General features: G+C 39.9%; 1 protein-coding gene and 1 pseudogene across 2 annotated transcripts; both read right to left on the reverse strand.

Moving 5' to 3' along the window:
* Window positions 1-1707: 1707 nt before the first annotated feature.
* Window positions 1708-8960, reverse strand: LOC145898025 (disheveled-associated activator of morphogenesis 2-like; annotated as a pseudogene). Its single transcript, XR_014402420.1, has 18 exons — window positions 8743-8960; window positions 8393-8528; window positions 8217-8333; window positions 7875-8016; window positions 7649-7817; window positions 7329-7544; window positions 7194-7268; window positions 6675-7067; window positions 6371-6433; window positions 5593-5619; window positions 5091-5240; window positions 4581-4720; window positions 4187-4275; window positions 3946-4114; window positions 3469-3576; window positions 3207-3411; window positions 2608-2778; window positions 1708-2538 (listed from the first exon to the last, which is right to left on the reverse strand). The product of XR_014402420.1 is annotated as a disheveled-associated activator of morphogenesis 2-like (transcript).
* Window positions 8961-9510: 550 nt separating this feature from the next.
* On the reverse strand, window positions 9511-13014 carry LOC145898026 (sodium/mannose cotransporter SLC5A10-like). Its single transcript, XM_082986474.1, has 12 exons — window positions 12838-13014; window positions 12557-12721; window positions 12308-12494; window positions 11640-11845; window positions 11290-11425; window positions 11114-11230; window positions 10772-10913; window positions 10546-10714; window positions 10226-10441; window positions 10091-10165; window positions 9572-9964; window positions 9511-9522 (listed from the first exon to the last, which is right to left on the reverse strand). Exons 1-12 carry the CDS (start codon window positions 13009-13011, stop codon window positions 9511-9513), a joined length of 1992 nt encoding a protein of 663 aa, XP_082842600.1. The 5' UTR covers window positions 13012-13014.
* Window positions 13015-15641: the final 2627 nt, after the last annotated feature.

Here is a 15641-nt window from a genome sequence, read left to right on the forward strand (position 1 = left end):
CTAAAAGCGAGGCATAAAATATAACTTTCGGGAAATGGCTCTTGGAAACTCACACACGCCTCTAGTGGACGTTTCAAGCTTTGGCGAATATTTCTAGCAATTTATTGGGGGAGCTTGACCAATGATTTGCGTATTGCTATTTTTACAGTCTTCCCTAATAAGTGCTATAATTTCTCCAGCATAACTTTATAAAACAAAATACTCAGCTGTGTCCCTTTTATTTGATACATAGACTTTGTTTTGTCTGCGAATGTTTTTTTGTCACTAAAGTATTCTATAGTCGAACCAAACGTTATTATTGTTACTTATTAATTGGTAAACCCATAATTTTAATCCAGGTTTATGCTAAGCCACATCTTCTTTGAAATCCCCAAAAAAATTTATTAACCCCAAATTTAAAATATATCAATGTACTTGATGACTGCATATGATCGTTTGCCAAAAAACAACCATCCAGCAACTAGTCAATGAACAATAACGGACATAACATAGGGAAATAGCCGGTCTAAATTTATTCTTACACAAAGACTCAACTGCCAGTAGAGGAAAATAAGGGGTTAAGGATTCATTTTACTGTAAAACCGCCCAAGTTGCTTTTGCTGTTTTTTTTAATTAAATTTTTAACTCAGCACCAGTGTGTTTCTGACTTAGAACGTCACATTAAAACCAGTGGTGAAAGTAGAATTTTTTTCGGAACGATCAAGTGGACACGAAAAACAAAACCACTAGTTTTTCGAGATTCCTCAAAAAGGTGAGTAACTTTGACTATTTAAAACAAACCAGCCGCTCGATTCTTACCTTCACGAACTACCGACAAGAATTATTTTCCTGTCCAGGACCGTTTCGGCTTACTTGGTACCACTGATTACAATGGCCCGAACTATGCTGCTCAAGTTTGCTCCACAACAATTACCTGAACATTATATGATGATTATTGTGACGTTGGGTGAGAAGGGCATTTTTTAAAGGCAAAACTGTATTCCATAGGCAAATGCGATCTGAAATATTTGATGTAGTATTCTTTTACTGTTACAAGTAAACGCACAGAATAGCAGATTCAGGATTGAGGATGTTTTATTAGTAGCCCTAACATTCTTTCCAACGACAATAGATATAGCATTAAAAAGTAATGTGATCGTAGGTGCCTAAAATGTGTACCTACGGTATTACTTGTGTTTAAATGTCCGGTATGTTTGGGCAAATTGTATGAAGTCAATAGTATTTTTTTCCAAATGATCAGAAACAAAATTATTAACATCACTCCAGACGGCCGTATAATGCATTGAAGACTTTCATCATCATGCCTTAATGCAACCGTTGTCCATTGGTTACTTAGTCACACTGAACTCGATAAGTCTAACCAAGCGTACCTGCTTCAAAACCAACCGTGTAAAATTGTGGGTCACGAAAATATGTAACACTGTGCAATAAACTACAAAGGTTGGGTTTAGAAAATATCCAATCCCAGTACCAAGTTCATAACGGTGATTTTCCCACCTGGTATAAATCCTCTTTGACAAACTCTCAACAAAAACATGAGTTGATGATTGTTCTCCAGCCACCATATCACGTTCTGTCCACTTTCTGTAAGATAGGTTTTTCTATACTCCCAGAGGGGGGATAAAAATATTAGACCATTGTAGTCCTTGCACGGTTGCCTTTTTGAAACCCAACAAAGCAATCATCAGTTGTCCTCTTTGCGCTACAACGAACTCGCTTTATTTCTCGAAACGGCGAACGTAGTCATGGCAACAGCAAATTAAGTAGCGTGATGCGTTACGTGAAGTTACAACGTACCAGCTTAAGTGAGGGGAAGTACCTCTTTCGTTATTGGTGACTTGGAACAGCCAATCAATGCGCGTGGAACAATAATAATATGATTCGGGACATACCGAATAAAAAGCGGCTAATAATTCGGCTTCGTTACGTAGGGGAAATATTTTCAAATGTTATTTCAAGAAATGTGACGTCAGATGGTGATATGACGCGGGACATTCACGCGTTCATTTCACCGCCGGGAGTTAGTTGAACAAAAAATAGGTAAAATAAAAAAAAGAAGTTCAGTGACGATTATGACGTAATAATGAAATGTATTTATTGCCTAACAAAAGGGCAGTTGTGATGTTGAAAGGCACGTTGCCTATGACGTGATAAAGCATAAAAGGCGAAGCTGTCGCGGGGTACAGTGACAGCCAATTGAAAATCGCCACGTTAGTACGACGCCAGCGCCAGTCCTCCACGTGAGGGCGCTGTTGCAGACACCTTGCCGCACACCTGTGGGCGGGTCACGAACCACGCCCACATTTGCTGCGCTGCGATTGGTCAAATGTGCGTGGTAATCTTCGTGACGACTCTCTCGCGATCCGAGTCCATTCCGGATGGAACCCTCCGGTTTCGGTTTCTTTTCTGGAATTTACTGACTTCCTTTTCGAAGACTTCCCCGGACCTGAGAGCGGAAACAAGGTCGTCGAATTCACCTCTCTCATCCTTTTTCCCTCCACCTTTCGCCGTTTTACGTTTCTGTTTTTCCTTTTCTCTCTGAAACGGATTAAAGAGTGAAATTATGAATTATGAAAGCTTGAAGTTGAAGAGGAAACGGGGGCAAACCTCGATTTCGGTTTTCTTCCTTCGTTCCTCGTCTTCTTTCTTCTTGCGCATCGCCGCGTTGTCCTTCTTCGCATTGTTGAACGTATCCATAAACGCGGTGAAGAGACCGAAGAATTGATCGGGCTGAAGTTTGTTCGGATCTTCGGCAAAAAGCCCGCACACTTTTCCATACTAAAAAGTATCAGAGGTGAGAAGTTGTACATGCGAAGGATGCGCACGGACTCTGTATGTGATCCATGTTCAGTTAAATAATTATCCCATTGTTGGTAAACAACAGGAAACAGATTTCAAACACCAGGGCTTCCGAAACTTATTGGTCGGGACCATTTCCAATTGACCAAACTTTTTGTAACCTTTTCTGTTCGGCAGTAATCAATTTTTCGACATATCAAGAAATATAAATTTACCCACAAGGTCGTGACCCCCAGTTTGGGGAAACACCGTCCTAAACCGACGAAGTCCATAAAAGTGCAGCGACTCAATCATACGCACCCTGATGACCAGAGCTCTCACACACACATAGGGTAAATTAACCATAAAACGCAAGGTTGCAAAGCTACAGTAAAACAAATTAAATTATCTTTAAACATTCTACTTACTCCTTTCTTTGCATCAACTTGCAACTCCTCAAGTTCGGTAAATCCGAACGTTGCCACGGTAACGAAGTCAGTCATGACCGGGACAAACTGGTCCTGTGGATCGTTCTGACCCGCCAAAACCCGCGCTTTTTGCAAGTCAAGTTCCGTTGTCAAGCTTTTGAATCCTGCACGGAGCTGCGCTAATTCTTTGTCCACCTCTCCAAGGCTGCAATAACACAGACTGTTACGTCACAATTTGGCTTTGACATCCCGGTTACGTCACCTGACACCGGCCGCTACATCCACGTGGCTCAGATCTTCAGGCAGGTCGAGAAGTTCGGGTGAGTTTTTCTCCAGCATTCCGACAAGGAAGTGCATGAGGGTGACGTTTCTACATAGTGGTAAGGAGTTGGTGATTAGAATAAAAAACTTTTATCACATGGAACCAATAAAAAGAAACATATACATAAAAGCTATTTAGCTTCTGAAATGATAGGGGAGAGGAATGTTCAAAATCGCTGAACTTTTTCAGCTTTTTCTGACAAATAGACAAAAGCAAAGTGGAGTCAATAATATGAATTGTGTAAGCTGAAGACAGATGGCCACTGTTTCGACCTAAAAGGTCTTATCAGTGCACAAATTGACGAAAGTTAAAAAACGTAATTTTTTTCCTTCGTGCATTTTTTTTTACGTTCAGTTCACGCCTTAGCACATTTTAATATGAATTTGTTTAACATTAGCTCGTTGAGTTTTGCTCTACCTGTTGGCGCTAGACTTTGTATCAGCAATCTTGTTCAAGCTTTGTAGTTTAAATCCGTACGCGTTTCCCCTCTGCCCTTTGTTCATGTAGTTGCCAAACGCCAAAACCATCTCCAGAACCCTGCGCAGCTTCTTGCTACCTTCAACCTCCTTCACCGCTTTTAGAATAGCTAAATATGACGTCACAAATCACGTGAGGGAATATGCGCGAGTATTAAATGTTAAGAAGAACGTCATCACACCTTCGACTTTCGGCTGAAGTTCGGATATCCGTTCGTGGAATTTCTTCTTGTAAAATAGGGCTTTTAGTTTTTGCTCGTAGTGGTGGATTCTGAGGAAGACATGAATATTTTATTACGAAGTCATATACAATTTTGCGCAGATATGGGCATACGGCTTATTGAAAAACATTAAAATTAAAACAAACGAAATTGTGTATAAGCTGCAGACAGATGGCCACTGTTTCGACCTAAAAGGTCTCATCAGTGCAGCTGGTGTGACTATCAGACGACTTTGCTGACCAAACGGCCAAGCAAAGACTTCCACAAACGAAAGTTTTTTCCATCACGTTTCGTGAAACACAACATATTTTGCCACATTTGAACCGGAATAAATTAATGAATCCCTAGTACTCACTGGCTCATTTCGAAAAGAAATCGGTCAGCTTTGGCCATCTTCGAAATATCGTTTTTGTGTTCGTTTAACATGTCGATCTCCTCTTTAGAGGGTATGAACTTGATCAGCTGCTCCAACATGTCTTTTTGCAAGTCCTCGCTCTGTCACAAAATTTTACACAATAACGTTGAGATTAATTCGATTTACAACAGCCATAAATTGTGCATTGGTAGGAAATTAGAGTTGGTTCCGTGATTCGCCTTTTACTGAAAATGTTTGTTTTTCTCGTGAATATGACTTTTTATATGATGATCGTAAGCACACGTATACAAAAAAATTGCTGTTGAAATGAAAGTTTATCGAATGTCGAAGCAGCTTTAGTGGGAACGCGAACAGACGCTACGTGTCCAGGGAGCAAGATACGCCGCCAATTAAACTGACAAGAAATCAATTTCGAAACAAAAATACATTTTCGATGGAAGCGTTACGTTGTCGCAAGAAAGAAAGGGCAATGAGGTGATCGAATATTACCTTATCACAACTAAGTACAGCCCTCTTAATGTCTTCGTCCGACAATTTGAGTTTGGAAAGTAGGATGGTGCAGTTTTGTGCACGACGTCCGTCGATCACTGACAACTCCTTGACTTTCTTTACCGCAAGATCTTCCTGCGATCCGTACTTCTGCACGGGTTTAGATGGGATTCGTTCAGTAAACAGTGGTACAACACTTGTGGGTATGGCACTCATAGGTATTTTATCAAACGTTTTAAACATCGTATATTGTTTATAGCTTGCAACACATAAGCGAAGATATTCTGCAATAAAACATATATATATAATGATCGACATTTTCCTCACAAAAATTAACGTATTTTGCAAAACTAATTGGTTCAATACGGTTAACACCACAATCACGGTCAAATTTGGCATTTTTTGAAAGCCATTCAATATGTTTCGAATTATTTCAAGTGTTATCAATTCCCAGAGCAAAGCATAGATAGAAGTATTGCTTCATGCAGTATGAGGTGCTCACCTTTAATGGAATGTTTATTGGCGTCTCCTTCGTAGACATGCAAAGAGCAATTAAGTTAGTGCAGCAAAAACACGTGGTTATGAACAGGTTAAACAAAATCGGGCAGGCACCGCAAATGCACGGGGATGTGAAACGTTTTGCAACTGTTGCTGATTGCAACATGACACTGGACATGAATGGGGGCAACATACAGTGTTATGAGTTACATGCGTGAGGATAGCGCAGTATGTAAGAAGCACCACAGGCCACCCAGGATATATTGTTAGCAGCATCTGTATGTTGGTCGCAAACACGGCCTTACTTCATGTGATTTTAAACAGTAAAACCGCTGTTTAACTACAAAATTACAAGTACAATAACTTGTGACAATATGAAAAGTATACCTTGTATGGAATAACCAGATATGTTGACATACACAAACAGCCCTCAAGTAAATAGTAGCGTGTGCATGACAAGGGCAAGAAAGCTGTTTCTTTTGAAACTCTCACAATTAAAAATGAATATCAATTACATGTGATACATTTGTAAAAGGCACCAATTTTCTAAATAGCTTCGTGAAAATTATTCATTGCCATGCCAAACAAACAGTACTATTTGATTTCTTTAAATACGCTTTAATTTTTTCTTATCTTTTAAAATGCAACCAAAATCCATCGTTGTCTGTTTAAGTTTCAATTCCCAATATTTATTTGATTTCGTAACGCCGGGCCCTCGGCAACCATGCAATATTCATGCAAGCCAAATGCGCAATTACATTGTTTCTGGCGTGGCTATTTACCTGCTGTCGTTGGTAGGCAGAAAATGTGTTGTCTAAGTTGGGTAAATCGATCAACTTCAATGCCTAAACCACACGGGACAGCGTAATTATAACAGGAAATACATAAAATATGCTATGTGCAATAAAAGCGCTAGATACTACTTGAGGAACTTGCTTGTTTTAACCAGAAAGTAATATTATGCAAAGCATTTTGTGCGTTTTTGGCAATAATTTGTTTAAAACCAACCAAATCGAGATAATATTTTATCCGCAAGCCTGAAAAGTAATTTTGTACATTTGGTGTGGGCAACAAACAAACCGATACCTTCGAATCGTCAAGATCCATCCAGATTGTCCCCGGAAGCTTACTTTCGGGCAACTTCGACCAGTTGAATGATTTAAGGGGGTTTGGCGCTTTAGGTATTTGTTTTTTGGGAAGGTTTAGTGATGGGCCACCAGCACCACCACCCGGAGGCCTTGGAACCCCACCCTTTGGAGGGGGTGGCACCCCACCTGGTGGAGGTGGTGGGGGTATTCCACCCATGGGAGGAGGTGGGGGTGGAATTGCTCCTCCTGGTGGAGGGGGTGGAGGGATGTTGCTTGGGGGTGGAGGTGGGGGAACAGGTGCTGAAGCAATCGACTTTTTCACGTCATCTGAAATGTTTCCACTCTGGATAATTTGCTGCAACTTGGCTTTTTCTTCTTGCTCGTTGGCAATCTGCAAGATAAAGTTAAGCGTAGAAACCAAACAGGAAAACGCCACCACAGCACATCAGTAAAGCGGCGATATTCACATTCCACAGGTTGGAATGGCTAAAAAAAATATTCTTGACAATTGTCAAACCTTTTCTCGGATAAGATCATACACATTTAACCTCTTTCGTTTGCAGTAACGCGTCCACCAAGTAAGTCGTACAAGCTGGTTAAATAAAAAAAGTTATTTAATCCGCAATAAACCTATGAACCATTAACATCTTACACATCTTTTGTCAATTGGTGGAGTGACCAGTGAAACCGACACTGATATAACGATGGTTAATGCAAAAAGGATCATGGCAAAGTAAAGATAGTGAACTTTGAAAAGGATGGTTGGTCTGAACTCTGGTTTTCCACAGGCTGGGGCCCCTGCTGCAAACTCGAAAATCATTCGAACCAGACCGATAATTAAGCCAAGAACAAGTCCCCAGAAGGTTCCCTGTTTAAGAATAGTGTAACGTCATACACCTTTAACGCGGTAAAGCAGCATCAAACAGGCGAAAGTATTTTTGTCTAAAACTAAAGTAGCCTATTTTTACCCACCGGTTCATTTAGTCTGTCCCAAAATACAGACATTACAAACACTGCAGTAATTGGAGGTGCCAAGAAACTTGTAATTGACTGAATGTAGTCAAACAACTTTCCATCAGCAAATGCCTGAATAATTGGAACCCAAGCCACACTTACTCCAACCATGACAAGAATGAAAACTCTGTTGTAAAACATCATAATTTTGCATATTGTATAAAACGGATCCAAATTTATTTACCGGCCAACTATCATCAGTTCTTTATTGCCGGCTTTAGGCCGCAGTTTGGCCCAAATATCGCATGTAAACAAAGTACTTGCGCTGTTGAAAACTGATGTGAGCGAGGACATTAGGGCTGCGATCATTACTGCCAGCAAAAGACCTAAAAACAATAATACGTTTTTGCAACAATAAAGTTTGGTACAGTTAGGATCGACGTAAACATTGCAACACATATGAGGTGAAAAAAGGTCTACAATACGTCTATTGGTGAAAAGCAAAAACACTAATTCCAAAGCAGTACAGTATGGCATGATTCATATTTAGGAAGTTTTTTAAAAACAAATTTTGCCTTGTTCTTACCTTTAAGACCAGTTGGCATGATTTGCAAAACAAGTTTGGCGTACGCGTAGTTTGTACATCCCACAGAAACTCCGCAAGCTGCCTTGCAAACTTCAGGAGTTGCGCAACCGATACTGTCTGCAGAAACTTATGGAGTGTTAACAACATTGAATTAAATCGACTGTGAGGAAGCTTACTGGGAAAAACAATGCGACTGATCATTCCAACCATAACCATCATGTACATAGGCAAAACTTTAAGCAATCCAGCCATAACGCATCCACCTTTGGCATGAGAAAGGTTTTTTGCAGCCAGAGTTCTTTGAACGATTACCTAAAGATGTCAATAAAAGTTCTCCAAATCTACGCTACATTCTTGTTTCTGAATTTTCAAACTACACCAAATAAACTTACAATAGGATCTCGAAGTAACTTTGTTTAGTCACACAAAACATTTGGTTTTGACTTTTAAAATAATATGTTATAGTGTTGACTTCCTATATAGGAGCAACGTCCATGTAAGTTCAGTGCTTTCATACATTATCTACCTGATCAGTGCACCAATACCAGGTGGCAATTATACTGATACCGAAGAGCATTCCTGGCCATGGCATGTCGCTATCAATAGGATCTCGAAACACATGGAAAGAATCCGGTCTTGGCAAACCACATGTCGTATTTGGAGGTCGCTCATCGGGAATCGCGTTCATGTACTTACATTCCAGTTGATCATAACCTCCAATTTGGTTAAAGGCTAAAACAACATTATTGTTATTCCCACTGTAAAGATAAACTGTTCAATCTGTTAACAATTTTATTAAAAAATAATAATTTTCAAATTTCAAAAACTTTTGAGAGGATATTAGTACCTGGTATTTGGTTTTATAATTTCGTCGCCATAAAATTTTTGTAACATATAAAGTTGTTATACATAAATGTTTTTGTTGTTATGTTGTTGATATTTTATCACTATATAACAGTGTTTCCCAACCGGTGGTACGCGACGGCATTCCATGTGGTACGCGAGCACCTTTCTGTAATTTGCGGATATAGTGCGAATTTAAAAATCGTAAGTGATCTCAAAATGTTTGTTACTTCATACCCTAGGCATAATGCTCAACTAGGTGGTACGCGTCGATATTGTTTTACAAAAAGAATGGACTTACAGGAAATACATAAAATATGCTATGTGCAATAAAAGCGCTAGATACTACTTGAGGAACTTGCTTGTTTTAACCAGAAAGTAATATTATGCAAAGCATTTTGTGCGTTTTTGGCAATAATTTGTTTAAAACCAACCAAATCGAGATAATATTTTATCCGCAAGCCTGAAAAGTAATTTTGTACATTTGGTGTGGGCAACAAACAAACCGATACCTTCGAATCGTCAAGATCCATCCAGATTGTCCCCGGAAGCTTACTTTCGGGCAACTTCGACCAGTTGAATGATTTAAGGGGGTTTGGCGCTTTAGGTATTTGTTTTTTGGGAAGGTTTAGTGATGGGCCACCAGCACCACCACCCGGAGGCCTTGGAACCCCACCCTTTGGAGGGGGTGGCACCCCACCTGGTGGAGGTGGTGGGGGTATTCCACCCATGGGAGGAGGTGGGGGTGGAATTGCTCCTCCTGGTGGAGGGGGTGGAGGGATGTTGCTTGGGGGTGGAGGTGGGGGAACAGGTGCTGAAGCAATCGACTTTTTCACGTCATCTGAAATGTTTCCACTCTGGATAATTTGCTGCAACTTGGCTTTTTCTTCTTGCTCGTTGGCAATCTGCAAGATAAAGTTAAGCGTAGAAACCAAACAGGAAAACGCCACCACAGCACATCAGTAAAGCGGCGATATTCACATTCCACAGGTTGGAATGGCTAAAAAAAATATTCTTGACAATTGTCAAACCTTTTCTCGGATAAGATCATACACATTTAACCTCTTTCGTTTGCAGTAACGCGTCCACCAAGTAAGTCGTACAAGCTGGTTAAATAAAAAAAGTTATTTAATCCGCAATAAACCTATGAACCATTAACATCTTACACATCTTTTGTCAATTGGTGGAGTGACCAGTGAAACCGACACTGATATAACGATGGTTAATGCAAAAAGGATCATGGCAAAGTAAAGATAGTGAACTTTGAAAAGGATGGTTGGTCTGAACTCTGGTTTTCCACAGGCTGGGGCCCCTGCTGCAAACTCGAAAATCATTCGAACCAGACCGATAATTAAGCCAAGAACAAGTCCCCAGAAGGTTCCCTGTTTAAGAATAGTGTAACGTCATACACCTTTAACGCGGTAAAGCAGCATCAAACAGGCGAAAGTATTTTTGTCTAAAACTAAAGTAGCCTATTTTTACCCACCGGTTCATTTAGTCTGTCCCAAAATACAGACATTACAAACACTGCAGTAATTGGAGGTGCCAAGAAACTTGTAATTGACTGAATGTAGTCAAACAACTTTCCATCAGCAAATGCCTGAATAATTGGAACCCAAGCCACACTTACTCCAACCATGACAAGAATGAAAACTCTGTTGTAAAACATCATAATTTTGCATATTGTATAAAACGGATCCAAATTTATTTACCGGCCAACTATCATCAGTTCTTTATTGCCGGCTTTAGGCCGCAGTTTGGCCCAAATATCGCATGTAAACAAAGTACTTGCGCTGTTGAAAACTGATGTGAGCGAGGACATTAGGGCTGCGATCATTACTGCCAGCAAAAGACCTAAAAACAATAATACGTTTTTGCAACAATAAAGTTTGGTACAGTTAGGATCGACGTAAACATTGCAACACATATGAGGTGAAAAAAGGTCTACAATACGTCTATTGGTGAAAAGCAAAAACACTAATTCCAAAGCAGTACAGTATGGCATGATTCATATTTAGGAAGTTTTTTAAAAACAAATTTTGCCTTGTTCTTACCTTTAAGACCAGTTGGCATGATTTGCAAAACAAGTTTGGCGTACGCGTAGTTTGTACATCCCACAGAAACTCCGCAAGCTGCCTTGCAAACTTCAGGAGTTGCGCAACCGATACTGTCTGCAGAAACGTATGGAGTGTTAACAACATTGAATTAAATCGACTGTGAGGAAGCTTACTGGGAAAAACAATGCGACTGATCATTCCAACCATAACCATCATGTACATAGGCAAAACTTTAAGCAATCCAGCCATAACGCATCCACCTTTGGCATGAGAAAGGTTTTTTGCAGCCAGAGTTCTTTGAACGATTACCTAAAGATGTCAATAAAAGTTCTCCAAATCTACGCTACATTCTTGTTTCTGAATTTTCAAACTACACCAAATAAACTTACAATAGGATCTCGAAGTAACTTTGTTTAGTCACACAAAACATTTGGTTTTGACTTTTAAAATAATATGTTATAGTGTTGACTTCCTATATAGGAGCAACGTCCATGTAAGTTCAGTGCTTTCATACATTATCTACCTGATCAGTGCACCAATACCAGGTGGCAATTATACTGATACCGAAGAGCATTCCTGGCCATGGCATGTCGCTATCAATAGGATCTCGAAACACATGGAAAGAATCCGGTCTTGGCAAACCACATGTCGTATTTGGAGGTCGCTCATCGGGAATCGCGTTCATGTACTTACATTCCAGTTGATCATAACCTCCAATTTGGTTAAAGGCTAAAACAACATTATTGTTATTCCCACTGTAAAGATAAACTGTTCAATCTGTTAACAATTTTATTAAAAAATAATAATTTTCAAATTTCAAAAACTTTTGAGAGGATATTAGTACCTGGTATTTGGTTTTATAATTTCGTCGCCATAAAATTTTTGTAACATATAAAGTTGTTATACATAAATGTTTTTGTTGTTATGTTGTTGATATTTTATCACTATATAACAGTGTTTCCCAACCGGTGGTACGCGACGGCATTCCATGTGGTACGCGAGCACCTTTCTGTAATTTGCGGATATAGTGCGAATTTAAAAATCGTAAGTGATCTCAAAATGTTTGTTACTTCATACCCTAGGCATAATGCTCAACTAGGTGGTACGCGTCGATATTGTTTTACCTCCAAATGGTACGCAACCGCAAAAAGGTTGGGAATCACTGCTCTATAACATGAAATATGGTTTTACCGAGTCCCATCATCACCAGTCCCCCAATGAGCATGACAACGGTTTGAACGGTGTCTGTGTAGATGACTGCAGCCAATCCACCCGTCACAGTATACAATGCCGTGATTGAAAGCAAAATCACAATAGCTAAATATATGTTTAGGCCAAGGGCAGTTTCTATGAAAATAGCTCCGGCAAACAAATCAGCCTGAAACAAAAGCGTTATTTTACATTGTCTAACAGCCCAACTACACTCGGAGAAAATCTTACCGGAATTTTGGTAAAAACGTAGAGGATTAGAGAAAGAACAGAAAGAAAAGTTCGAATTCTTTGTCCTCCAAATCGTTCTCTTAGATATTCTGGCATTGTAACTACTCCGGATGCAATATATATGGGAGCAAATATCCAACCCAACAGAAGAAGGGTCAGGACAGCCTGTCAAGAAATGTATAACACGCAAGAATTTTATCATCAAGAAATATTTAAAGTATGCCAAGTTAAATTAATGCTTTAAAAAAAGGTAAAATATTTATTGCTTTTATGACACTTACGTTCCATTCAAACGTTCCCTGTGCTATTCCAGACGCTGCGCCACTTCCAGCCAAGCCAACAAAGTGTCCACTTCCAATATTACTGCTGAAAAGCGATGCTCCAACGGGAAACCAAGTTATGTCGCGACCAGCAAGAAAAAATCCACTGACGTTTGATCGGTTCGTCTTGCACATTGCCTTAAAAATTTACGTACGTAATACATGGTCCAAAACTAGGGTCGTTTACCGTAATAAATGTAAAATTTACCCATATTCCAACTAGTAAGATGCAAACAAAGTAAGCTGCTATTACTCCATAATCCGCAGCATCCAACCCAGCATCTGGTAATGGTGGTTCTGTTCCCTCAATTCCAGGACAATCCATTATTACGTATATAGTGATATGACAATAAAACCAGCTCGCTGATGCGTAATAGTAAAAGAAATGAAATATTGTAGCAAAAGAAAACCATTACCAAACAACAAGAAAAATATCAAAACTTTTAAAAGTCCAACTCCGTTTGTGTTGGTTGAATTTTTCCTGCACGTGCCTTGATTGCAACATATATTTTTATACATTTCCTCATATTTAACATTTTCTTGACTCATAAAAACCCCAAAAGCAACCTTATATGTCAAGGGCAGTTTCTATGAAAATAGCTCCGGCAAACAAATCAGCCTAAAACAAAAGCGTTATTTTACATTGTCTAACAGCCCAACTACACTCGGAAAAAATCTTACCGAAATTTAGGTAAAAAAGCAACCTTTTGTGCAGTCAATTGCACGAAAGACCTCGCTATACTTTATACCCCAACCACCGCTTCTTACCAACAATATTTTGAACCGCACGGAGTTATTTTAAATCCGACAATCTTTGCACCAGCTCTTGCTACCCGTAAAAACCCCGTCTTTACACCGCTAGCTTGACAGTGCAAATGTACGTGATGCACCACGGAGATGAAAGGTCGGTTGTCAGACCAGTTTTGGCCAAACATTAAAACTTATTTGTGTATAAGCTGCAGACAGATGGCCACTGTTTCGACCTAAAAGGTCTCATCAGTGCAGCTGGTGTGACTATCAGACGACTTTGCTGACCAAACGGCCAAGCAAAGACTTCCACTTTGTGGTGACTATACAGTCACCGTCATCCGTTGGGCACCAAACTAGGCGCAACCTTACGGAGCAAACAAGGTGGAAACACTACGGCCAAGCAAGCTCAACCAATAGTGCCGTCAGGCCCCGTGTCACAATAATCATATGATAAGCAATGTGGAGCCAATAATAAGCAATGTTGTGACACGGGGCCTGACGGCACTATTGGTTGAGCTTGCTTGGCCGTAGTGTTTCCACCTTGTTTGCTCCGTAAGGTTGCGCCTAGTTTGGTGCCCAACGGATGACGGTGACTGTATAGTCACCACAAAGTGGAAGTCTTTGCTTGGCCGTTTGGTCAGCAAAGTCGTCTGATAGTCACACCAGCTGCACTGATGAGACCTTTTAGGTCGAAACAGTGGCCATCTGTCTGCAGCTTATACACAAATAAGTTTTAATGTTTGGCCAAAACTGGTCTGACAACCGACCTTTCATCTCCGTGGTGCATCACGTACCTTGAGACATTCTACGCAGAACAAACACCATAACCAAGTCAATCATTGACCTTGGTGCATTGCTCCTAAAATTGATTGTATGACCGGGCGGATCCGACATTTGCACTGTCAAGCTAGCGGTGTAAAGACGGGGTTTTTACGGGTAGCAAGAGCTGGTGCAAAGATTGTCGGATTTAAAATAACTCCGTGCGGTTCAAAATATTGTTGGTAAGAAGCGGTGGTTGGGGTATAAAGTATAGCGAGGTCTTTCGTGCAATTGACTGCACAAAAGGTTGCTTTTTTACCTAAATTTCGGTAAGATTTTTTCCGAGTGTAGTTGGGCTGTTAGACAATGTAAAATAACGCTTTTGTTTTAGGCTGATTTGTTTGCCGGAGCTATTTTCATAGAAACTGCCCTTGACATATAAGGTTGCTTTTGGGGTTTTTATGAGTCAAGAAAATGTTAAATATGAGGAAATGTATAAAAATATATGTTGCAATCAAGGCACGTGCAGGAAAAATTCAACCAACACAAACGGAGTTGGACTTTTAAAAGCTTTGATATTTTTCTTGTTGTTTGGTAATGGTTTTCTTTTGCTACAATATTTCATTTCTTTTACTATTACGCATCAGCGAGCTGGTTTTATTGTCATATCACTATATACGTAATAATGGATTGTCCTGGAATTGAGGGAACAGAACCACCATTACCAGATGCTGGGTTGGATGCTGCGGATTATGGAGTAATAGCAGCTTACTTTGTTTGCATCTTACTAGTTGGAATATGGGTAAATTTTACATTTATTACGGTAAACGACCCTAGTTTTGGACCATGTATTACGTACGTAAATTTTTAAGGCAATGTGCAAGACGAACCGATCAAACGTCAGTGGATTTTTTCTTGCTGGTCGCGACATAACTTGGTTTCCCGTTGGAGCATCGCTTTTCAGCAGTAATATTGGAAGTGGACACTTTGTTGGCTTGGCTGGAAGTGGCGCAGCGTCTGGAATAGCACAGGGCAGCTTTTCATAAATTCATATTATTGGCTCCACATTGCTTATTAAAACTTATGTTGTGTTTTCTTTGTAGTAATGTATCGGGACGTGGACCACCACCCCAATAAATCATGAACCATGAAATATTATGGACACAACTTGCATACAGACCAAAGCTATTCGCTATAAAGCTATAAATATATTTTGAGATTTATTTAAACACTTCATGGCACAACGCACCAGCCTA

The sequence above is a fragment of the Ascidia mentula genome, chromosome 4 (genome assembly GCF_947561715.1).
Source record: "Ascidia mentula chromosome 4, kaAscMent1.1, whole genome shotgun sequence".
NCBI lineage: Eukaryota > Metazoa > Chordata > Ascidiacea > Phlebobranchia > Ascidiidae > Ascidia > Ascidia mentula.

Bases quoted from the DNA above. Each gene is read 5' to 3' on its own strand.
- LOC145898026 (XM_082986474.1), bottom strand. From the start codon at position 13,011: ATGTGCAAGACGAACCGATCAAACGTCAGTGGATTTTTTCTTGCTGGT. The intron at 11,231-11,289 runs GTAAGCTTCCTC...ACGTTTCTGCAG, and splicing joins CAGTCGCATTGTTTTTCCCA to ACAGTATCGGTTGCGCAACT. The intron at 10,166-10,225 runs GTAAGATGTTAA...TTATTTAACCAG, and splicing joins CACCAATTGACAAAAGATGT to CTTGTACGACTTACTTGGTG.